The sequence below is a fragment of the Vanellus vanellus genome, assembly GCF_965231255.1.
Source record: "Vanellus vanellus genome assembly, chromosome: Z".
Taxonomy (NCBI): Eukaryota; Metazoa; Chordata; class Aves; order Charadriiformes; family Charadriidae; genus Vanellus; species Vanellus vanellus.
This window is the reverse complement of record NC_138908.1, coordinates 79,040,856-79,066,716: the sequence shown is the minus strand read 5'-3', so window position 1 is coordinate 79,066,716 and position 25,861 is coordinate 79,040,856. Positions and strand designations below refer to the sequence as shown.

General features: G+C 45.9%; 2 protein-coding genes across 2 annotated transcripts in view; one reads left to right on the top strand and one right to left on the bottom strand.

Annotated features, from left to right (window-relative positions):
• UBAP2 (ubiquitin associated protein 2) overlaps nucleotides 1–25,861 on the bottom strand; it is a 187,333-nt gene that overhangs the window by 97,997 nt on the left and 63,475 nt on the right. The window contains exons 12-21 of the mRNA XM_082497959.1: nucleotides 25,430–25,643; nucleotides 23,570–23,844; nucleotides 22,311–22,483; nucleotides 21,019–21,229; nucleotides 19,783–19,822; nucleotides 16,855–17,038; nucleotides 14,233–14,299; nucleotides 12,710–12,905; nucleotides 11,385–11,476; nucleotides 10,436–10,483 (exon numbers count right to left, since the gene is read on the bottom strand). Of these exons, the coding sequence (XP_082354085.1) occupies nucleotides 10,436–10,483; nucleotides 11,385–11,476; nucleotides 12,710–12,905; nucleotides 14,233–14,299; nucleotides 16,855–17,038; nucleotides 19,783–19,822; nucleotides 21,019–21,229; nucleotides 22,311–22,483; nucleotides 23,570–23,844; nucleotides 25,430–25,643 (1,500 nt within the window). The remainder of the gene's footprint in view (nucleotides 1–10,435; nucleotides 10,484–11,384; nucleotides 11,477–12,709; nucleotides 12,906–14,232; nucleotides 14,300–16,854; nucleotides 17,039–19,782; nucleotides 19,823–21,018; nucleotides 21,230–22,310; nucleotides 22,484–23,569; nucleotides 23,845–25,429; nucleotides 25,644–25,861) is intronic.
• Nucleotides 2,252–2,830, top strand: LOC309683099 (interferon-like; the record flags this gene model as incomplete). The annotated part of the gene is made up of 1 exon (XM_082497299.1): nucleotides 2,252–2,830. The coding sequence occupies one exon, from the start codon at nucleotides 2,252–2,254 to the stop codon at nucleotides 2,828–2,830; it is 579 nt and encodes a 192-aa protein (XP_082353425.1).

Genomic DNA, 25,861 nt, shown 5'->3' with positions numbered 1-25,861 from the left:
GGGTTTTATCTATTTATTCACCTATTTATTCGACAGAAAATAAAGACCTCTTGCAAAAAGCTGGCCACTGCCTCTCGTCTCACAAGCACAGGAACCAGCCTTTGGGGTGGGGGGAAGACACCGCCACTCAGCACCTGCTCCCAGCCCTGCTCCCAACAGGGCTCTGCACATCCCGCGCCCGCTCTTCGCTCCGGCACCTCCCCAAGGACGCGCTCCCCTCAACCTCTTTGCAAAACCTCTGCCGGGCTTTAGCCATCGTCACCACAAACGTCTCAACGGCCCTCGCCTCCTCCACACCTTCCACCTTCCACCCCGCTTCACACCAGCTCAGCATCAGCTCTGCAGGCCTCAGGACAAGGACGCCACGCCACGCCACGCACCTGTCCGAGCGGCCCCACACCAGGGCCACAAACACCATCCTCAGAGGCACCAAACGCCTCTCCTACGCGGACAGGCTGAGAGAGCCGCCGCTGCTCAGCCCCCAGAAGAGAAGGCTCCGGGCAGGCCTTAGTGCGCCCTTGCAGGACTTCAAGGGGGCTCCTAAGACAGACTTAGCGGGCACACTTCTCAGTAGGGCCTGGAGCGATAGGACAAGGGGTAGCGCCTTTAAACCAAGAGAGGCGAGATTCACACCAGATGCAAGCCTGACAGTTTTTGCCACGAGGGTGCTGAAACACCGCAACGGGGTGCCCGCAGAGCTGCGAGGTGCCCCGGCCCCGCAAACATTCCAGGTCAGGGTGCCCTGCACTCGCAGCAACCGCACCCACTTGAAGAGGTCCCTGCTCATCGCTGGGCCGTTGCACCAGATGGCCTCCCAAGGTCCCTCCCAACCCAAACCAGGACGCGATTCTATGCCTTGGATCCGGCGGCGTTCGCCTTCTCTTCCCACTTCCCCCATTGCTCACGACAGCTCTCTCGTTGCGCTGCTTGAAAACACCTTGCAGCACCAGCTCTTCCAGGGCAACAGGGACAAGGTCCAGCCACGCACCTCCACCATCAGCCTACCTCCTGCAGGCACGGCCCCTCCGTCCGCCAAATCGTCGCGCCCCAGCCAGCGCCCCAAGCACAGCACCCACCAGCACCACGTGGCCTCATACCACCACGGCTCCCAGCCCGACACCGCCTTGCCGCCACCACCACCACCACACACGCCCTTCCCCTGCGCCAAAAGCTTGCAGAAAACACGCCCCAGCGGCTCTCATGCAAGCAGAACGCCATCCTTGCTCTCCGAAGGCACACAACAACCCCAGCCAGTGCACCCTCCACCTCCTCCTCCCACTGGAGCTCTACAACTCCATCAGCTGCAACAGCTCCACCTCCACAGGACTCCTGGACACCTCTCCTCTAGGCCCGCAGGGGCTCAGGCCATCCCAAAGGCAAGACCCTTTGCTTACGGGGGACATTTTCTACTTTGCTCTCCAGACACCTCAGGCAAGGAGGCAGACACAACGCAACGAGACCCCTGCTACAGGGGCACGCGCGGGGCACCACAGCCACGGACCCAACGTGGTGCCAGCAGCAGGAGCAAAACTCTTCCCTTTTCCTCTTCCTTTTCCTCCGGCCTTGCCTCCCGCCTTTCCTCCCCATGCTCGCCACCTTCAATCACGGGAGCCGGGGCAGCTCCATCCACAAACACGTCCAATGCTCACGTGCCTACACCCAGAGCCACCTCCTCGCCAGCCACCGCCACCCCCGCGCCCTCCCTCCAGCCAGGGGCTCCCCAGCCTCTGCCAAGTGACGTCGCTTCACAACCCTTCCCAACACGAAAAGGAAAGGCCAGCTAAGATGAAAGCAAAGGCGAGCCACAAGTGAAAGGAAAACACACCACAACCAGCACCAGGGCACGACAGACGGAAAAGACCCTTGGGCAGGAAGGGAGACTTCCGCGGCAGAAAAGAGGCACCGCAGCTCGCCCTGCAGGCAGCAGGGAAACCCTAACACGCCTCCCGCCGGCACACCTGACCCCCATGGGCTCTGCCCCAGCGCTTTCGCATCCCCCGCTCAACCACTACAGCCAACATCCCCACAACACACCACCAGCAACCCCACCAACGCACTTCCCCAAGACCACCACAGCCACCAGCCAAAAATGAAAACCACAGCCGGAAACTCGCCGCAATCAGAAAGCGAGGAAGGCAAAGCCGCCGCACCGCATAAAGCCGCGCACCCGGCAGCACCCCAAGCACAGCGCCCACCCGCACCACCAACGAGCCTCACCAGGCTCCTCACCACCACCGCCCACACCCCCACCATGCCTGCGCCCGCAACCCCACACACCCGCCTGCCGCACGGCGCCCCGGCGCTCCTGCTCCTCCTGACGGCTCTCGCCACCACCCTCGCCTGCCACCACCTGCCTCCCTGCCACGCCACCTTCCTCTGGGACAGCCTCAAGAGCCTCCAGGACATGGCTCCCAGCCCGCCACAGCCCTGCCAGCACCAGCAGCCGCCCTTCCCCTTCCCCGACACCCTCCACCACACCAACCACCCACAGCAAGCCGCCGCCACCGCCCGACACATCCTCGACAACCTCTTCGCCACCCTCAGCAGCCAGAGCACCCCCCAACACTGGGACGCCCAGGCACGGGATCGCCTCCTCAGCAAGCTCCACCACCACAGCCAGCAGCTCCAGCAATGCCTGCCAGCCAACGGCACGCTCTTCCAAGCCCAAGGGCCCCGCAACCTCGTGCTCAGCATCAACAAATACTTCAGGCGCATCCAGGACTTCCTCCGCACCCACAACCACAGCGCCTGCGCCTGGGACCACGTCCGCCTCGAAGCTCGCGCCTCTCTCCAACGCCTCCACAACCTCACACGCACCATGTGCCGTTAGCCCAACGACCAACAACAACCCGCACCGCCCCACACCCCACCACCACCCATGCCCACCTCCGTCCTCCCGCCTCCCCTCACCCGGGGCAAGAGCCGCCGCAAGAACGGCCCTGCACCCTCAGCCTCCACTGGCCCCTCCCCTATTTATAGAACCCGCTCTATTTATTTCCACAATGGGTTTTATCTATTTATTCACCTATTTATTCGACAGAAAATAAAGACCTCTTGCAAAAAGCTGGCCACTGCCTCTCGTCTCACAAGCACAGGAACCAGCCTTTGGGGTGGGGGGAAGACACCGCCACTCAGCACCTGCTCCCAGCCCTGCTCCCAACAGGGCTCTGCACATCCCGCGCCCGCTCTTCGCTCCGGCACCTCCCCAAGGACGCGCTCCCCTCAACCTCTTTGCAAAACCTCTGCCGGGCTTTAGCCATCGTCACCACAAACGTCTCAACGGCCCTCGCCTCCTCCACACCTTCCACCCCGCTTCACACCAGCTCAGCATCAGCTCTGCAGGCCTCAGGACAAGGACGCCACGCCACGCCACGCACCTGTCCGAGCGGCCCCACACCAGGGCCACAAACACCATCCTCAGAGGCACCAAACGCCTCTCCTACGCGGACAGGCTGAGAGAGCCGCCGCTGCTCAGCCCCCAGAAGAGAAGGCTCCGGGCAGGCCTTAGTGCGCCCTTGCAGGACTTCAAGGGGGCTCCTAAGACAGACTTAGCGGGCACACTTCTCAGTAGGGCCTGGAGCGATAGGACAAGGGGTAGCGCCTTTAAACCAAGAGAGGCGAGATTCACACCAGATGCAAGCCTGACAGTTTTTGCCACGAGGGTGCTGAAACACCGCAACGGGGTGCCCGCAGAGCTGCGAGGTGCCCCGGCCCCGCAAACATTCCAGGTCAGGGTGCCCTGCACTCGCAGCAACCGCACCCACTTGAAGAGGTCCCTGCTCATCGCTGGGCCGTTGCACCAGATGGCCTCCCAAGGTCCCTCCCAACCCAAACCAGGACGCGATTCTATGCCTTGGATCCGGCGGCGTTCGCCTTCTCTTCCCACTTCCCCCATTGCTCACGACAGTTCTCTCGTTGCGCTGCTTGTAAACACCTTGCAGCACCAGCTCTTCCAGGGCAACAGGGACAAGGTCCAGCCACGCACCTCCACCATCAGCCTACCTCCTGCAGGCACGGCCCCTCCGTCTGCCAAATCGTCGCGCCCCAGCCAGCGCCCCAAGCACAGCACCCACCAGCACCACGTGGCCTCATACCACCACGGCTCCCAGCCCGACACTGCCTTGCCGCCACCACCACCACCACACACGCCCTTCCCCTGCGCCAAAAGCTTGCAGAAAACACGCCCCAGCGGCTCTCATGCAAGCAGAACGCCATCCTTGCTCTCCGAAGGCACACAACAACCCCAGCCAGTGCACCCTCCACCTCCTCCTCCCACTGGAGCTCTACAACTCCATCAGCTGCAACAGCTCCACCTCCACAGGACTCCTGGACACCTCTCCTCTAGGCCCGCAGGGGCTCAGGCCATCCCAAAGGCAAGACCCTTTGCTTACGGGGGACATTTTCTACTTTGCTCTCCAGACACCTCAGGCAAGGAGGCAGACACAACGCAACGAGACCCCTGCTACAGGGGCACGCGCGGGGCACCACAGCCACGGACCCAACGTGGTGCCAGCAGCAGGAGCAAAACTCTTCCCTTTTCCTCTTCCTTTTCCTCCGGCCTTGCCTCCCGCCTTTCCTCCCCATGCTCGCCACCTTCAATCACGGGAGCCGGGGCAGCTCCATCCACAAACACGTCCAATGCTCACGTGCCTACACCCAGAGCCACCTCCTCGCCAGCCACCGCCACCCCCGCGCCCTCCCTCCAGCCAGGGGCTCCCCAGCCTCTGCCAAGTGACGTCGCTTCACAACCCTTCCCAACACGAAAAGGAAAGGCCAGCTAAGATGAAAGCAAAGGCGAGCCACAAGTGAAAGGAAAACACACCACAACCAGCACCAGGGCACGACAGACGGAAAAGACCCTTGGGCAGGAAGGGAGACTTCCGCGGCAGAAAAGAGGCACCGCAGCTCGCCCTGCAGGCAGCAGGGAAACCCTAACACGCCTCCCGCCGGCACACCTGACCCCCATGGGCTCTGCCCCAGCGCTTTCGCATCCCCCGCTCAACCACTACAGCCAACATCCCCACAACACACCACCAGCAACCCCACCAACGCACTTCCCCAAGACCACCACAGCCACCAGCCAAAAATGAAAACCACAGCCGGAAACTCGCCGCAATCAGAAAGCGAGGAAGGCAAAGCCGCCGCACCGCATAAAGCCGCGCACCCGGCAGCACCCCAAGCACAGCGCCCACCCGCACCACCAACGAGCCTCACCAGGCTCCTCACCACCACCGCCCACACCCCCACCATGCCTGCGCCCGCAACCCCACACACCCGCCTGCCGCACGGCGCCCCGGCGCTCCTGCTCCTCCTGACGGCTCTCGCCACCACCCTCGCCTGCCACCACCTGCCTCCCTGCCACGCCACCTTCCTCTGGGACAGCCTCAAGAGCCTCCAGGACATGGCTCCCAGCCCGCCACAGCCCTGCCAGCACCAGCAGCCGCCCTTCCCCTTCCCCGACACCCTCCTCCACACCAACCACCCACAGTGCCCCGTCTCCACTCCCTTAATCATCTTAGTTGCCCTACACTGGACTCTCTCCAGCAGCTCTCTGTCCTTCTTGAACTGAGGGGCCCAGAACTGGACACAATATTCCAGATGCGGTCTCACCAGGGCAGAGTAGAGGGGAAGGAGGACTTCTCTCGATCTGCTAACCACCCTCCTTCTAATACAGCCCAGGATGCCATTGGCCTTCTTGGCCACAAGGGCACAGTGCTGGCTCATGGTCATCCTGCTGTCCACCAGGACCCCCAGGTCCCTTTCCTCTACACTGCTCTCTAACAGGTAGCTCCCCATGCTATACTGGAACCTGGGGTTGTTTCTGCCCAGATGTAGGACCTTACACTTTCCCTTATTGTATTTCATTAAGTTATTCCCTGCCCAAATCTCCAGCCTGTCCAAGTCTCTCTGGATGGCAGCACAGCCCTCTGGCGTGTCAGCCACTCCTCCTAGCTTAGTGTCATCAGCAAACTTGCAGATAGTACACTGAATTCCCTCATCTAAATCATTAATGAATATATTGAATAATATGGGCCCCAGTACCGACCCTTGAGGCACTCCGCTGGTTACCGGCCTCCAACTGGACTCTGCCCCATTGACTACGACTCTCTGGCTTCTCTCCTTCAGCCAGTTCGCAGTCCACCTAATTATCCAGTCATCCAGTCCACACTTCCTCAGTTTAGCCATGAGGATGCTGTGGGAGACCGTGTCAAATGCTTTACTGAAGTCAAGGTAGACCACATCCACCGCTCTGCCATCATCCATCCACCTCGTTATTTCCTCATAAAAGGCTATGAGGTTGGTCAAGCATGACTTCCCCTTGGAAAAGCCATGCTGACTGCCCCTAATAACCCTCTTATCCTTGATATGCCTTGAGAGGGCACCAAGGATAAGCTGTTCCATCAGTTTCCCAGGGATGGAGGTGAGGCTGACCGGTCTATAGTTACCCGGGTCCTCCTTCTTGCCCTTTTTGAAGACTGGAGTGACATTTGCTTTCCTCCAGTCCTCAGGCACCTCGCCCGTTTCCCAAGACTTGGTAAAGATGGTGGAGAGTGGTCCAGCAATGACTTCAGACAGCTCCTTCAGCACCCGCGGGTGCATCCCATCTGGACCCATTGATTTATGGATGTCCAGGTTGCTTAACTGGTCTCTGACCCAGTCCTCTTCAACTAAGGCAAACTCATCCATTGACTTGACTTCATCTTCATCTGTGGTCTCAGCAGAACAGGACTCCTCAGGACAGCCCCCGACAGAGTAGACAGAGACAAAGAAGGCATTCAATAGTTCTGCCTTCTCTGTATCTTCTGTCACCAGGGCACCCACCCCATTCAGTAGTGGGCCTACATTGCCTCTGGTGTTAGTTTTATCTGCCATGTATTTGAAAAAGCTCTTCCTGTTGTCCTTGACCCCTCTTGCCAGGTTTAACTCTAAGGAGGCCTTAGCTTTCCTAGTTGCCTCTCTACATCCCCTGACAGCAGCCCTGTACTCCTCCCAAGTGGTCAGCCCCTCCTTCCATGATCTATAAACTCTCTTCTTCCACTTGAGCTTGCCAAGCAGTTCCCTGTTTAGCCACACAGGTCTCCTGGCTCCCTTCCTTGACTTCCTACGTGTCGGGATGCTCTGATCTTGAGCTTGGTAGAAGCAGTCCCTGAATGCTGACCAGCTATCCTGGGCACCTTTACCTTCAAACAGCTTTGTCCACGGGATTTCCCCTAGTAATTGTTTGAAAAGGCCAAAGTTTGCCCTGCTGAAGTCCAGGGTTGCAATTCTGCTTGTTATTCTGCTTCCACCAGCCGAGATCATGAACTCCACCATCTCATGGTCGCTGAAGCCAAGGCAGCCTTCAACCTTTACTCCTTGCACCAGACCCTCCTTGTTAGTGAGGACGAGATCCAGCAGTGCACCTCTCCTAGTCGGCTCCTCCACCATTTGCATCAGAAAGTTGTCATCAATGCATTGGAGGAACCTCCTAGACTGAGGCTGGCTGGCTGAGTAGTCCTTCCAGCAAACATCCGGAAAGTTAAAATCCCCCACGACAACCAGGGCCTGTGACTGTGAGGCCACTCTCAGCTGCCCATAGAAGGCCTCATCAACTTCCTCCCCCTGATCTGGTGGCCATTTGCTGAATCCATGTCTTCAATTTAGAGACCAGGATATTGTGTGGGACACAAGTCCAAGTAGATGACATCAGTTGGTCTTCTCTTGTCCACTGCCACTGTAACCCCTTCGTAGAAGGCCACCAAATTTGTCAGGCATGACTTGCCCTTGGTGAAGCCATGCTGGCTGTCACCAATCACCCCCTTGTTTTCTATGAGCCTCAGCAGAGTTTCCAGGAAGATCTGCTCCATGATCTTGCCAGGCACAGAGGTGAGACTGACTGGCCTGTAGTTCCCCGGGTCTTCCTTATTTCCCTTTTTGAAAATAGGCGTTATGTTTCCCCTTTTCCAGTTGGCAGGAACCTCGCCAGACTGCCACAACTTCTCAAATACGATGGCTAGTGGCTTAGCAACTTCATCTGCCAGTTCCCTCAGGACCCACGGATGTATCTCATCAGGTCTCGCACTTGATCTTCACCTACAGTGGGCAGTTCTCCATTTTCCCAATCCTCATCTTTGCATTCTGTGTCATGCGCAGTGAGGCTGCCGTCCTTGACAGTGAAGAATGAGGCAAAGAAGTCATCGAGTACCTCAGCTCTGTCTCTGTCCCAGGTAACCAGTTCTTGCGTTTCCTTCCGGAGAGGGCCCACATCTCTCCTAGTCTTTCTTTTCTCACTGACATACTTTAAGAAAAACAAAAAATCCTTCTTTATGTCCCTGGCCAGATTTAGTTCTATCTGGGCTTTAGCCTGTCTAACCCGATCCCTGGCCGCTCAAACGATTCCTCTGTATACCTCCCAGGCTACCCGCCCCTGTTTCCACTCCCTATAGGCCTCCTTTTTCCTTTTGGTCATGTCCAGGAGCTCCTTGTTCATCCATGCAGGCCTCCTGGCTTTTCTGCCTGCCTTCCTCTTTGCAGGGATGCATCGCTCCTGAGCTTGGAGGAGGTGGTCCTTGAATATTAACCAACTTTCTTGGGCGCATCTTCCCTCCAGTGCTTCATCCCATGGCACAATACCAAGCAGATTCTTCAAGAGGCCAAAGTCAGCTCTCCCAAAGTCCAGGGTGGTCAGCCTGCTGCGCACCTTCCTCGCTGCCTCGAGGATCTCAAACTCTACCACTTCATGGTCACTACAGCCCAGGCTACCCTTGAGTTTGACACTGTCTACCAGCCCCTCCTTGTTTGTAAGAACAAGGTCCAGCATAGCTCCTCTCCTCGTTGGCTCCTCAACCCCTTGGAGAAGGATGTTGTCATCAGTGCAATCCAAGAACCTCCTGGATTGCCTATGCCTGGCTGTGTTACCCTTCCAACAGATGTCGGGGTGGCTGAAGTCACCTGTGAGAACCAGGGTCTGTGAATGTGATGCTGCCCCTTTCTGTCTATAGAGGGCTTCATCTGCTCGGTGTTCTTGGTCGGGTGGCCTGTAGCAGACCCCCACCGTAATGTCCCCTCCTCCCAATTTCCCTTTAATCCTGACCCACAGGCTCTCAGTTGGCTCTTTATCCATCCCTAGGCTGAGCTCCATGCATTCCAGCTGCTCCTCGACATATAAGGCAACACTGCCTCCTCGTTTCCCTTGCCTGTCTCTCCTGAAGAGCCTGTAGCCTTCCATGCCAACACTCCAGTCATAGGAGTCATCCCACCAAGTTTCTACGATGCCAATGACATCAGAGCCTCGGAGGCGTGCAGACATCTCTAGCTCTTCCTGTTTGTTCCCCATGCTCTGTGCATTTGCACAAAGGCACTTCAGACATGTCTTTGTTGAGGCTGACTTGGCTGGAGCAGTTGTGATTACTTTGAGCTGCTCTCCAGGCAACATGTATTAACGGTGCCTCCCCACTGGCTCCTGTTGCCCCAGAAGCTCCCGGCTCGTCTAAGACTTTGAGCATGCTGCAGCATAGCCAGCACATTTTGAAGCAAATGGCTGCAGGCCCTCACCAGCACCCCGCCCCGTTCCTCTATCCTTGGTACAACATCCCTTGGCTGCTCACGGGCAAACCTGATAATACTCCCTTCCCCCATCAAATCTAGTTTAAAGACCTGTTAATGAGCCGTGCTAATTTTTGGGCGAAACGGTTCTCCCTCTTCGAGTGAGCCAGCCCTCATCTGCTGTCAGCAGGCCTGGTGCCGTATAGGACATTCCATTGTTGAAAAATCCAAAATTGTGGTGGTGACACTAGCCACAGAGCCACATATTAACAGATTGAGCTCGTCTGTTCCTTTCGACGTCATTGCCCACAACAGGAAGTAGGGATGAAAAAATAATCTGTGCTCCAGATCCCCTTAGTGACTGTCTCAAGGCCCTGATATCTCTTTTTATCATCCTCGCACTCCGATCTGCACATTTTTCACCCCTCACATGGAACAGAAGCAGCAGGTAGTATGCTCACCTGCATTTGTTCCCATGATGCGTATTCAAAGATCTCCACCTATGAGCACCTCCACAAACAGTGAGATGCACCTACTGGCTGCCAATTTGTGTACTTGATGTTCAACCCTACCTCTTGGTAAAAGAAAATATTCGTGCCCAGATTTCAACTTGATTTGACAAGATGTCATACTGTTGCTACAAGAATTAAAAGTTTCTCCACTCAAAAGCACAGAGCAGGCTTGCTTCTAGAATTTGCAGATGGACAAATACATGATACAACATTTGCTCTGTATCAATTTACACCACCTAGAGGAACTGTTTGTGGATATTAAAAAAAAAACAAACAACAGAATATAGAACATAAGAATAAGGTCTTAATCACCATCAAATGAAACAATATGTGTTGCACAAATGATCAACACTGAAGATAACTTGATTAAAATTAAATAAACCAAGCAATTTACTTACCATTGGCAGCCTGGATTGAAGCATCTGGAGATCATCATAACCATAAATCTGCTTAAAAACAGATAAAAATACAATTATTATAACACTTTTCTCTGATACCAGTTTGGGGCTTTAAACAGAGTTTGACCTAGGCCCAATATATAGGCCCAGTATATTTTAAAGGTGTACAGCTATATGTCACGTTGTGCTATCATGGTGCACTGTAGCATTTTAAGGCTAGTAGAGCCAAGCTTAAAGAGGCTTGTCACTCTGATGTTGTTGCTTGGTGACAGAAGTCCTCTGAGGAGAGTTTGACTGTCCGATCTTCAATACTGTTTTCCCAGATGCATCATTTATCAACTTGTGAAAAATCTACAGGGCATTCAGATTTGGGAGTAAGAACAAGTTGTCTTTGCTGGAATCATTACTTCTAAGAGTAGAAGGATTTAAGATTTAATGACTAGACCACAAGGCAACCTATGGTAGCCCCTCGCGTTCAGTGTGATACAGAAAGATTATTAGAATAAAGTTTCTGATTCAAAAAACAGATGACCAAAATAATGTTGATCCTGGTCAGACACCAAAAAGCTACGTGCAATCTTTCAAAGTAGGACAGATAGGACACATGGCACATTTCAACCATTACTACAGTAAATCTGATCCAGCAACACAAACCTGAATGAGTTTAATTTTACTCAAAGAGCTTGAAACCTGATACCACTGAAAACCACAGCCACACACTTTTGGCTTCAATAGCAGCCAGATCAGGTCTGTACCAACAGTTCTTCAGTTTACTATCAACAGTAACCCCCCACTGAATATCTTTAATATATTCTTCAGCATTTGGAACAAGAATTCTAGGTGTAACATGTGCCAGCAGAACTGCCTTGGCATATACAGCAGCAGGTCTGGAGGGCCAATTTGCACCAAGGGTTAAGCAATCAAGGACAGGAACAATTAAATTGCTTACTGGGTAGGCAGGCAGAAGTCCTCCAGGTCCCACAATATACTGGTTATGCAACAAGGGTGGTACACCTTGGGGCAGGTTTGGGGGAGCTTTGCCTGTAGAATTAAAATACAGACACTTTAACAAGCCTTAAGAAAAGAAAAGGCTTCATCATTGAGACAAGACAGCCCACAAGCCCTGGTGGCTGCACTGTCATAGCTTGTAAAGAGCAGAACCACACCAAAGAATTTTGTGCTGGTTGATGAAAATGCTCAAAATAGCCTGAAGAGTTTAACTATGCCTGAAGGAAGGGAATGCACAGGGTACTTAAGACTGAAAACTGTCCCATTAGAGAACAGTCTGATTTTGTCATTTACTTTGTCCAAGAGGATTACAAGAATTACAGAAAATTCTCCTTTCCTCAGCCATCTCCTGAAGGCAAAATTTAGGCATTGTTCTCAATCCAAGAACAAATTCTCTCCTTCCATTTTCTGCTCTGTCAACACGCTTTCCCTCATCGCCAGCAATACACTGGAAAGCACTAAATGTTGCCAGCATACTTTCTGGGGGTGACATTCAGCTGAGAGTAGCAAAGAGAAGATGACTGAAACAGTTTCAGCTGCCTCCCTGAATCAGTGCTAAGAAGAACAAGAGTAAAAAAAAATGCAGTGTGGCCAGTCATCAGACACTTCATTTAAATGGTATGGGAATAAGAAATGAGAAATCCTTCTGCAAGCAAGTTTGATCTCAATTTTTAAATCATTCACTTTTCTCCATAGGATTTCCTTGTAGCAGTTCAGGTTGATTAGAGAAGCAAGAGAGAATTTAGTATTGCTTGCTCTTCAGTGTAAGAAGCCTCCCCACCTTCTCTCTCTGTGGACCCTTTTTCTGAAATGCCATTTGCTGTGGAATGACCCAGACATCAGACAATTTCTTCCTTTCTGTAGATGTGGAAGTAGGGATGTGGCGTATGATAACGAGGACACCGTAGTATATTTTGATACTGCCAAATGAATTCAAGTCACAGAGAAGACTGAAATTAAAGCTAATGTGAACTCACAGCCAAGAGCTGATCACAACTTGGAATACAACCTGGGTGAAGGTCCTAGCCCAAAACTTCCAAAGTCAGAACTGCTCTGGCTATATAAATGCCACATAACACCCTAACAAATATTTCAAATACACAAAACCAGGCAACTTTATTTGATACACCAGCAAACAAAGCATGCTGAAAATGCTAGTCAAGAGTGTGGATTTCTTAGCGTAGTTACAGCTGGTGAGATGCCCAACTGACAGCCTTGCTGACTGAAGTCCTCTGTCTATCCATGTGATCTGTTAATATTGCAAACCTGAAGACACTAAGGGAGCTGCCCGTGTGGTAGCAGCTGGTATAGACACACTGGTAACGCTCAGGCCAAGGCTGTTTGTAGTGTTCATACTGCTTGCCATGCTGACAACTGAAGAGGTGGTGCTAGTGGCTGAGGTTGAAGCAGTTGAAAAGGTTGTTGAGGGCTGGAGTGAAGACGTGTTCTCAACATTAGTGTGCTAGAAAAAAAGACAAAAAGAATGAGGATCACAGAGCAAATAAACCACTGTAGAAGATGCTGGGGGAGGGGGGCCCAGGAATCAAAAACACACACTCCCAACAATCTTTTAAGTAACAGCGGCGCATGAAGAGGAAAAGGATCTGCATTATCCATGTTCCAACAAGCATCTCAGTTGCATGCTTGTGCTTTTAAGTATTCGAAGAAAATTATTACAGGAGTTAAATTCAAACCGCTACATCATCACAAAATTATACCACAGCAACTCATGTGTCATTCCACTCCATTATTTCTTGCCCTTTGCTTGTATGCTCCTTTAAGCTAGTACTTGTTATCTTAAATAAACTCCTATATTCTTCCAAAAGATAATATTTGTTTTCAAAATACAGGACACTGCTATCACGATTTCCTCAATGCAGTTGTGGAATTTAAAAGATTAAAACTGCAGTGCTCTACAACAGAATCAATGTGGTAAACCGAAACGTAGATCTGATATATTACAGGAACATATGAGGAAAAAGAGTTCCTGGTTTGAATCCAGCACAATACAGTGCCTTAGCTGTAAGCTGATCACCCTTGCAAAACAGTGTAATCAACAAACAGAAGCCAAAACAACTCTGACAACAGAAAATAAGGACATTTGGATACATGCAAATTTTTAATTTACATATTCAGTAGGCATGGGGCATAAAAAAAAATCAAAATACAGGCATAAAGAAAAGCAGTAACCTATCTGCACATGCCAGCTGGGAATGTACAGAAGTACCCTATCACAGAACACGGCAGTGTGTCTCTGACTTTCATCTGTGCAACCTCATCTACAGCACTGTCATTCGCTTTGTTATTTGAAATGCATTAAATACACATTTAACAACAAAGCCACATGGTAAACTCTAAAATTATGTGTCATGAGACATTTGTCATGAGATGTATCATTCCATCACCTGCCTTTTGCCAGCTACCCTCTCCAGTGGAGACTGCTAACAGTCCCCATTTTGGAGCAGTTTCAGACAGCCACTTCTACATTATTTTTTTTTTTAATACATTTGTTACAAGAAATTCTTTCTTTATTCCATCCTCTGCATTCCATTTCCTCTGTAGTTGTGTGATGGGCAAGTCTCCTTAATAGCTACTCCCAATCTAGTACAAATCACAAGTGGTAAAGACTCTTTTTTACCACTAGAGGGCTGGCCGTCCTTCTCCTCCGTGATAAAGCTCTTGTTTTAGTTCTTAGTGTACTGGGACACAATGAATTTTAAGAGAGGGTCTTAATCATCGCATAAACTGACTATATGCCAAACATCTCTTGAAATGCAAATAGGACTTACTGCATGTGATGTGCTTGAAGACAACACTGAGGCAGGGGAGAGACTGCTCTGGTGATTGGAAAGGGAACTAGAAAGAAATTGTAAAGAATTAATAAGTTTTTTTCCTAGAGCTATTTTTAATATGTATGTATATATACACACATACATACACACACAGAGTAGACAACAGCATATTAATTAAAGAATAAAAATTGTATGTGTGCGTCTACACATACAAACACACAGAGTAGGGTATTAAAGAAAAAATTGTCTGTAGGGGTGTGTATATATACACACACGCGCGCGTATATATATACACACCCTTACAGGCATTTATTCCTTTAACTAATATCCTACTACATTTTAATGAAAAAAATTGAAGCACAGAGACAACTATTACTAAGAAGAAACATTTAAAACACCACTCATTTGTATTTATCAATTTACTGTATTTTTAGAAAAACAATAGCTGCTTCAGGACTTATGCAGCAATCACTCCAAGACACGTAATGTTCAAAACCAGAAGAAGGTTCACACAGCACATGGATTGTATCTCATTTCTCCCCTGAGCAACTGCTGCTACCTGCCACAGTGCACAGGTATGAATTAGGTGAGGCAGTGCTTTGGTTTGACTCACTATGGTATTTCTCGCATTTAACCTGCATAACATTAGTTCAACCAATTAGAACTGCAGGGTATTTGCCTCATAACTCTGCCAAAAGCCCCAACACACTCTCAAAAGACAAGGCTCAAAAACCCCAGCAAATGAAAAGCATCTGTGAAAGTCCCAAAATCAGCCATACTACTACAGAATCTGGCAATTTAATCAAGGCTGGTTCATACCACTACATCCCACCAAAAGCCATTTCTTCTTTGAAAAGATGAATCAGAACTATCAGTTCAGTTTCATACTGTAAAATATGAGAATAAAGAATCCCCTGCTGAAAAACATCTGCAGATAGCTTAGTTTTAGGAAAACTCTGTTTTAGCACCACCTTTTTTCCCTAACTGACTAGGCCTTTGGACTTTTGGCAGTAACAGCAGCACCAACATTGATTGATTATCCAAAGATCTTTCAACATCTCCCTGAAAGGTAACTGAAACTGATTCTTAAACATTTACACTGACAGAAGTTATACTTTACATTCCAGGTCAAGAAGGTAACTTACAGTACAGTATGGAACAAACAGAATGAAGACTGATCAAAGGGAAACAAAACAAGTTTGTGTTACACAACCATAAATGTGTATGGTTTGGTGCTCAAAAAGCCCCTCCTCATGTGAAATCAGAAGCAAGAGAGATCCTAACCACAACAAATACTTTAGTGTTCTCTACGGAAATAGCCACAAGAAAATACAGTAGTTTTAATTACAAAGTTGCAGGCTAAATTATATGCCCTAATTTAAAGGTAAATACTTCTGGCAGCTCTTCAAGGTGTGAGGCCAGAATAAATCTTGACAGTTTCGTAGATTAATTTTACTTTGATTCTTTAAAACTGTACCCCATCTGCAGGAATTACAATGACACCACTTCAGGCAGCAAGGAAAGAAAAAGTTCAGCCCAACATATAGTTTTAAACTACTCCCTCACCCACCCCTGGCTCTTTTAATAAGCCTTAATTCACCATCTGACCTATAGTAGAGATGCAGACAAGAGCTGCCAGCACAACCCAGACAAACATGATTGGAATTCAGTCATCATCTTTTCATGGCACTTGGTATCTGTCCAACAGCATCAACCCTCCAACTAAAATTTATACCAATGTATGCAGCTTTTAAAGAAACAGATATGGGGAGACTATGTTTCTAACGTGAATGGAGTAACTCTTGTTATTTGATATATTTACCATTACCACATTTACCACTACCATATTTACCATTTTATTCAACAGAAAACACTAGCGTATTAAAAGGGAACAAACCATGTCCTAGCTATGAAACAGGAAAAAATCCTGACATCCCATTGAATTAGTTTCTTACATCAACAAATACAGCACAAAGGGGAGCATTAAAAATGTAATTCAACCAGTATAGATGTCACCTGCCTGAGGATGAAGCTCAAGTAACAGGCACTGAGAAAATAAGACATAGTGCAAATGAGCTAAGCTGTGCTGAATGCACTTCCAAGAACACCAATCTAATATTTCAAAGTGTCTTAAAGAATGTCTTAGAAAAAGAAAAAACACACACTTTCCCCATGGAATTATTTCTGGGGTTTAATTTTAAGAAATACAAACAAATGAAACTACAGTATTTCAAAATTAGCCTGGAAGTAAATGTTGAGGAATGATTTCAAACATATGACATTAAACAAACAGCAGGCACTGTGGACAAAGTAGGAAAAACAAACTGGGGGAATAAATTTACCTGGCTGGCATGATTGAAGCAAAAGACCCTTGAAACACAAAGTTGTTTATATACCACAAAAACCAGAGGGCAGCAGCTGCTCTATCATTAAGAGGTAGCCTACAGCTCATACTCTGTGGCCAGAAACATCCTGTTCTCTACTGAACCTCTCTCCTAATTCTAGCTAATGTCAGAAAAGGGAACCCTGGTGTCTAACAGCCCCCATACGCAATCACCCTTACTTTTGCTGTTTCCCCAAAATTGAACCCCTTTCAGTTTATCACAAGTCCTACTGTACCTGCTTAACTGGGAAAGTGAGTTGCTGGCCAAATCACTGGACTGAGGCAAGCTGGGCAATGTTGCCACGTGCTGCGATGCTGAAGGCAGAAGCGAAGCAGTGGTGGATACCACACTAGGCAGAGAACCAGCAGAAGGTAGTGAAGGAGAAGGCTCTGTCTTAGGCGCTGGAACTGATGAAGTAGCTGCAACAAGTTAAAAAGAGACATTCAAATTCAAATTCCAGGACGTCCCAGCCTGGATTCAGGAATGCAGTAGTATTCTCCCCTTGATTTAGAAAAACCTGACCATTAAGAACAAGTGTATTGGTATCAAGCAATCTGGGTATTAAGGAAAATTCAAACAGCAACAGAACTATCATTTTTTCCCTTTAAGTTCTTCATCTACAATAGATTTATAATTTTCACTGATACACCTGTAGTAAACTAACAGTCTTCCGCACTTAACCTTCCTCTATCTGGATTACTAGTGTTTGCTCACAAGTTAATCCTCATTTTAAAATTCCTTGCATTTGGTTCTGCAAACAAAAGTCGTGCACTTTTCAAGGCACTGTACAAACCTCCTTTTACATACAGCTCTGCTTCTTCATTCAAACCTATGCAATTCCTTCAATGATCAAGACTTAGATCACTGGAGTACAAGGGCACATACAACTTAACAGTTTGGAGTACTCAGTCAAATGTGTAATGCAATAGAATAAAAGAAGCTACAATAAAGGGCCAAAACTAAGCACAGCTTAAGCATTTTTAATGGCTAAAGAGCTGTCAAATAGTGACTTTATTTGACCTAGATAGCAAAAAGTGTTTAGCATTAATATCACTTTTTAGGCTACACAGAATAAAACTTGCTTACCAAAAAAGTGCTTTTCCATAGGATCACTACACTGTAATAAGAGACTGAGCAACTCTACTGCCCAACATAATTCCCAGCTGTTTCTACACTTACCTTTTTTTCTGCGAAGATAATATAAGGAACTAGAGGCACTCAACCACCAATAAAACCCAGAAAGAGTTGAGCCCTGCCTTCTGCTAGGCCATGCTTCCATACCACACCAGAGACCACTACCCAGTGGATCATCACTAACTTGCAATGCATGTGAAGACAGTTTTACAATGGTCACCAAACAAAAGTCAGATATATGCTTGGAAGTTACGCATCACAGGTTGTTCACATTACTGGTTTGGTTTCCTCACTAAGTGACCTAAGTCAGGTTGCTGGTTTGGGTGCTATGCAAACAGAAATCAAGAGGTCTTGGCCATGGCAACAGGCGTGACAGTAACTAACAACAGAGAAGGACATTCAAGTGATAAACAGAAACATTGTTATGAAGGCTGCAACTACATGACCTGATACTTCCTGGCAAGATACTATCCTGGCAAGATACACATAAATAAGTAAGTAACATTTACAACTGTCAATACATTTAGAGCAGGGTTCCCTTCTTGAAGCAAAAGTAGATGTCCTCAATACAAGGGACAGAATCACCATCTTCATTAAGACAAGATGCCTGAACACAGTGTGCAAGACAAAGAAAGCCGGGAGACAAGTAGGGTAGAAAGAATTATTACACACCAGTCACACTTTGAACTAAGGGTTTAGGAACCACAAGATCTGGATATTAAAGGACAACAGCAGCAAAAATAAGAGATGAGAGATGAACAATTAATACTATTATCAGCGCATACAGAAGGGAAAAGGTCAGCACTTTCAAAAGTTTAGAGAAAAATTCAAAATAGTTTGGATGCATGAAATAGATATGTGGAAGAAGACTGATTCCAGTTTACGTGCTTGAGATACAAAAAAACAAAACCATTCTCAAGAGAGAACTGTCATAGTAAAAGGGACTAATAAAGCCTTTATAGAATAATTACAAAAATACTAGGAATACTCAGATCTTTGCTTTCCATAGCAAAAAGACAAGTCCTTTACTGAATTATTTATTAATTTTGTACAAAAGAGTAAGAAATTTTTCCACTTGAAAATTTGTCTTTATACATAACAATCTTTTAAGTGGTAACTCTTTGGGCATATGCACTCCTGCTCATTTAAACTGAACTTGGCACTAGCAAAACACTGTTTACAGGTCTGACTACTCAACTTCTTTCAACTCAGAAGTACTAACAAAAAAAAAAAAAAAAAAAAAAGGCTGCCCCACTAATGACTGACCTGAAGAGATGTTTAAGAGGAAGATAGACCTAAAATTGAAGTGTTGGGATTTCAAAAGATGTTTATTCACACTGCTGCTCATGAAAACATCCACAGAGCAGCACAGAAAGTTAAGACGACTGAGTACTATACTTCAATTATTTTAACTCCAGGAAGAAAGTTGTAGGGGTCCTACAAGTAAAATACCACATTAGAAACAGGCCAAGATGAAGATAAAAGTAACGCCTGTATCGGAGCCAGTATTGCGTTAGTTACTCCACTAAAAGGCAGCAAGCTACCCGGCAGAGGGAGCATGTTAGTCATCCCTATTCCCCACGGGCTCCTAACAGGGCACAAGTAGCACTATACCCAGTGAGAGGCACATTCAAAGACTGTGACTTTGTTTCATTACAGCTAAATGCTACTCTCAGCTTCCCAATTGAGCACCGGAAGAACTGCTAAGAAATTTTACATTTTTTTTTTAAATTTATAATAAATAATTTTTGCAGGTAAATTCAAAAGGAAAAGCAGCAGCAAAGCAGCTTCTCTAATTTTAAGACTGCTTAAGTTTGTAGATTTAATAGGGCTGGTTTCATATGTCAGTTTTAGTCAAGAAGCAAGCAGTGTATCCTATGCAAGTACAAAACAAACTCACATGTATCAGCCAAAAACTAGTCACGGAGAACAATACAAAACCTTAAACAGATATCACTGCTACAGTTGCACACACAGCAAGAAGCAAGCAAGAAAAAGTCCTGTGCATAACCAAGCTTTGTAAACTTACTGTCAAGAGTTGCCTGTGTTCTAACACCACTGTGCCCATTCTGTAAACAGAGGAGAAATGAATGAATAAATCATCTTAGAGGTATATTAAAATTTTCAGACTGAATCACACATAAAACATGCTTCATGCAAAAATCTATATTAATTCTAAATTGAAAGACAAAAGGCAGAAAATTAACTTTTTACTGCCCTTAACAAAACCACATAATAGTTGTCTCAAGTGCAAGGTGTCCTGAACATACAGAATCCCATACACTACCCATACTACACCCATCAGCAGCAGACCTTCCCATGTACTGTATAGAACATAAACTTCAGGTTCACACCAATATGAAAGAAAGAATTTCATTAACATATAGGAAATGGTTGTGCTTTTGATCTAATGCAACTCACAATTTTAACTATCCAAGTTACACAGAGACGCCAATTTTTTTCCATTGAAAGATAAGACTTGAGAAGGACCAGTTGTTTTTTGGATAACGCTGGAGTACAGAAGTGGATAGTCTACGCTTGATCCTCACCAGTACATACGAGCTAGTGCAGAAGACAAGTGTGACTGAGCCATTGCATAACAAAGGCCAGAAGTAAATAAACTTATAAACTCTCACAAGTTCCTTAAGCATTTAATAAATTAAGTTATCTTAAAACAAACCTACATTCCATATACAAAGAGAGCAGGTGCTTTTGAATCTCTGAAAAGAGATCCTCTCTGTCCTAGATTAGACCTCTCCCTATGCTTTTTAAAATAAAACTTGAAACTCATTCCCACTGGTGTTCAAATCCAACAAAAGAGTAATGCTGAAGGGGACACAAACAGTTTGGGATCCATTTGCTAGGTGCCATATAAATTTAATAAATAATATACCTTTGGATAGAAACTGTCAAGTTATGGCAAAATACCATGACTAGTATTTACATACAGAGATAGTTCCTTTTTTAAAAGCTAAGCTTCAGGGAAGGAAACTCAAGTAGAATGTGAAGTGTTACTAAGAAAAAAGGCCAAACAGCAATTTAAGATGTCAAAACCCATAAAATCAGAGGCTCTTATATTCCAAATACAGTATGGCCAAAAATGACTACACAATAGGAAAAGCAAAAACAAACAACAGGGTGGGCTTGGGAATAAAAAAATACCACTTGGCTTGGTTGAACGTATTAACATAGCAGGGTAATAAAAGCCTAAAACGGATAAAAATATTTCACCTTTTTCAAGGTCTTGTTTCTGAAATTCACTCACCGTAACTGCAACAGGGGTTGATTCAGATGGAGCCATGGAGCTTTGGTACGCTATCCTACTATGCACAGAAGACTGGTCATAGGAGGAAGTTGTTGTTACTGGGCTAGTGCTCTGGGATGAGCAGGTCAGACTGGAAGAGGTGATGGCAGAGGTTGTGTAGGTGGACTCCTGTACTGTATTGGATATTGGCAAAGAGGTATTCAAAGGATCACTGGAAAAAGTAAAAAATATTTATCATCATTTATAAATGACATCTCAAACACCTTCATGAAAATATCAGCTCCCATATAATTATCTAGAACTACCTTAAACACACAGTCAAATCTAAATTATTTATACTAGAAAATCTAATCATGAAAAAAAAATATAATTTTGCTTTGGTACACAGTAATTACTGCTTCAAAACCATCAGCTGCTCTAAGCACCATGCACCTTTCTCCTGGCGGCCCAACCCAAACAAGAGTTAACACACAAACACTTTTCAGTCATGTTACTTCCACCTTCTCAAAGGATAAATTCATTATCTTCCTTTTTTAAACTAGATCCATAAAGTCTGCTATATGATGAGAAATACCCAGACTCTTTTTACAATAGAATTCTAACACTACAGCAGCAATCTAACAGAATTAACTATGCAAAGTGGAAAAAATACTTTAAAACGTGCGTAGTGTTTTACTTTCTAAACATCTTAAATCATTTATAGAACTAGAAATGAACGTGAAAGTTCATTTTTACTAGCATTTATGAATTAACTTCAGGAAGTTTTTTACCCAAGCCAATTTTTGAATGAATAAGGAAGAAAAAAAAAATGGTATGTTGGTATTTATCATTGGCTATTTTAGCATTTCAGTAAGAGCTTCTGCATACTGAAAGCCTGGTTTCTTTTCTCATCCTACAGGAGCATCAGATCTATACTCTGTTGCCAATCTACTGACACACATATATGGTACAAGGGTCATCTCTCCTGGATCAAAAGCAGAAAAATTTGGGTTGTGAGGAAAAAACCCTCAAACAAATTTGAAAGTTAGGACAATTAAACATGGGGAAGCAATTTATACAGGGTAGCTTATTATAAAATTAGTTAAATTCATGTCATCTCCAGCTTCATATCGTCCCATCCAGGGGGATTTTGATTGTTGTGAGAAGAGTAATTTCTCCTTTAAGATGCCATCCACAGAAAGCCTTACAAGTCATCATATTTCCCCCTCCCATTACATGGTAACTGTGCCTTGATGTTTTTGGCACAAACCTGACCCCCTAAACATGACATGTAAGAATGCACTCACACATACTTTACAGATTTTGAGTACAAGCTATTGTTGGTCGCCTGGCTGGTATTCTCACTGCTGGAAGTTGATCCAAACTCTGGGAGTGCAGGCTCTGATCCAAACTCCAGAGCTCCAAACTGAACATTTAACCCTGTCATATCTGCTGATCCAGGCATCTCCACTGCAGAGGCGGGAATCTTGAAGGAGGAGAAAAAAAGCCATAATTCCTTTGCATGCACTATCCATATAAAAGATACCAGTAACTGACACCCACCCCTCCCTTAACTACAAGCCTCTTCAGTTACTCCCTCAGCCTTTGCAGCTAACTAGACCTGTGACAACCCCCCCATATACATCACATAGATTAACTATGTTCTCGTAACTTGAAATTAATTCATTGATTCTGTGCCCTGATCAGGAGCTGAAAGAGTAAGCCACACTATTCTACAATATCAAAGTGTCATCCGTGTCCATCCCCCTTCAGAAACATTGATCTTGTGGCTACTAAGTCAATCCAAAATACTCAGCAACAGTCACTTTCCACACAGAGCAATCATATGTGCTTGGAAAAAGACAACATCACTGTACTTCAGACCTAAAATCTATCTATCTTAGAATTTACTGCTTTATAAACAAGAAATCTATCATGGTCTTTGCTCTCCTTCCCCCTAGCAATTTATATATAGAATAGAATCATAGAAGCATTTAGGTTGGAAAAGACCCTTAAGATCATTGAGTCCAAATGTAAACTTAACACTCCAAAGTCCGCCACTAAAACATGTCCCTAAGCACCACATCTACACACCTTTTAAACACCTCCAAGGATGGTGACTCAACCACTTCCCTGGGCAGCCTGTTCCAATGCTTAACAGCCTTTTCAGTGAAGAAATTTTTCCTAATATCCAATGTAAGCCTGCCCTGGTGTAACTTGAGGCCATTTCCTCTTGTCCTATTGCTTGTTACTTGGGAGAAGAGAATGACCCCCACCTCACTACAACCTCCTTTCAGGTAGTTGTAGAGAGTGATAAGGTCTCCCTCAGCCTCCTTTTCTTCAGGCTAAATAACCCCAGTTCCCTCAGCCGCTCCTCATAAGACTTGTGCTGCAGACCCCTCACCAGCTTCGTTGCCCTTCTCTGGACATGCTCCAACGCGAGGTGGGGCCTCACCAGTCCTGACTGCAGGGGGACGATCACTTCCCTAGTCCTGCTGGCCACACTATTCCTGATAGAAGCTTTTGTGTGTTTTTACATTTCCTAAGGACAAGCCACCACTCAATTACCCACCTTGGATGCTGGAGTTATCCTCCGTTTTGGTGGTTTTATATGTTTCTGATGGGTCTGATGGGCCGTCACTGTCTGGTTATCCATAGATATAGTGGGGAGCTGTAACATTTTACTGACAGCTGTAGAGGTGTCTACTGGCGATGGCTCGCGGAGTTTTACCTGGGAGGAGAAGGACTCCAGCCCAGGAGGAGGAACAGGAACTGCCTGTGTTTGTTGTTGCTGCCGCTGAGTCAGCTGGCTTAGAACTGGGGATGGTTCAGGCTGGGATTTAAAGTCTGGTCAGCGTTGGGAAAAACAAATATCAAAATTAAAACATTAAACCCTGTTCTTCACACTTATATTCTTTATGGAAGAATCTGGGTGACCTGCCATACTCGACAGCTATGATGTTATAGCATGTGCAAATCTCTTTCAGACGTCACAAGTTTCACATTGAACATTACCACTGCAATAAGGCCAACATTTGATATTCTATAAATATAAATAAGTATTATTTAACTTTATTCAAAAATATGTAAACAAACTTATCAGTACAGTCACACAATAATACTACAGTCACACAATAATACTACAGTCACACAATAATACTACAGTCACACAATAATACTACAGTCACACAATAATACTACAGTCACACAATAATACTACAGTCACACAATAATACTACAGTCACACAATAATACTACAGTCACACAATAATACTACAGTCACACAATAATACTACAGTCACACAATAATACTACAGTCACACAATAGTCCTCAATCTTATGAATTATTTTAATCAAAGACTGCAAGTTTCACTGTAATTAACTGTGCCGATTACTTCCAAAGGGTCTGGAGTTGCAATTTAGAGGTAATTGTGCGTTAGGATTTCCTGCCCCTACAAATAAGACAACTTTCAACACAAATAGGAAGTCATCGACCATCTCAATCTGGCCAAAAGTCAAGCAACACTGGACACTGACAGTTTTTTTCCAAGTCTTCCCCTTTGATATTTTTCAGATGCTGAAAGCCATGCAGTAGCTCATAGCACTGGTCAACAACCATAAGAGATCCATGGCATTTGCAATGTTAAGGTTTTTTTATTCGGTTGGTAAAGTGCATTAGAAAGCAACGTACATAAACATTTTTTCAGAATTGCTACATGTAAAAGATTGTAACTGCTACCAAACTGGTTGCTTATCTATCTGGAAACATATAGACATACACGAGATAGGTATGAGAGCTGTGACCCTTCACAGTGAGAATACTGCCAGGAACTACACTGCAAAAAACAAGTTTGTGCCCTTTTCACTGTTTCTACTAACTTCACTTAATTATATGAAAAACTGATACAATTACAAATAGACAAAATGGGTAACCTGCATCATTCTCAGCACACTAGGGAAAGAACATTGACATGTAATGCACATTAAAAGTAGTTATACAGTACTCATTCAAAATTCATCTAAAGACTAGAAGAGAAAAATTTGGGGAAACAAAGAAAAATTATGGTACAATCTTATACTCAGCTAAAAGCATTACAGCCACAATGAAAGTAAGTATTTTCCAGGATTTGTTCAGTAACAAAGTCATATGAAAGTTCCACTGAAATACTCAATCCCATTAAATCAAAGATGTCTTTATATGAAGGCTCAACAACTCCTGAAGATGCAAGGACATTTATGGGTAGGCTTAATACTATCAAAACTTAGTTTGTGATATACTCGTAATGTCTATTACCAGCAAGTAACTCTTAAAAAGTTGTAAACAAACTCATTATTAGAATTACACTTTTTAGAAAAAGTCTTTCATTAAGGCCATTTTAAACTATCATTGGCATTAAGAAATCTTATGGGAAAGAGAGAAAAAGCTACTTACCAAACTGACTAAGAACTGAGGACTGAGTAATGGGCGGTTTCAGATCCCAGGATGATGTTGTAGTTGTGGTAGTGGTGGTAGAGCTGCTGTTGTTTTGTTGAGAGGTAAACTGACTCAATCCTGGAGATTTCAACTGGTCCAAGACTTGGGATCCAGCAGAGTTGGCCAATTTAGAGGATCCGAGTTCTCCAAAGCCAGAACAAAGAACTGCAGACTACCAAAAGAAAAAAAAGGAGAGGGGAAAGAGTAGAGTTCAGTATTTAATAAATAATTTGAACATAGCCTTGGAGTCAGTGCCTACAGCTGCTACTTGGGAGCAACTAAAACCTCTTCAGCCCTAGATTACTAACAAATGACCAATAAAAAATTCAGCAGCTGTAGCATATGGCCAGATCCTCTTTGATTATCACCAATACAACTTCCACCACTGTG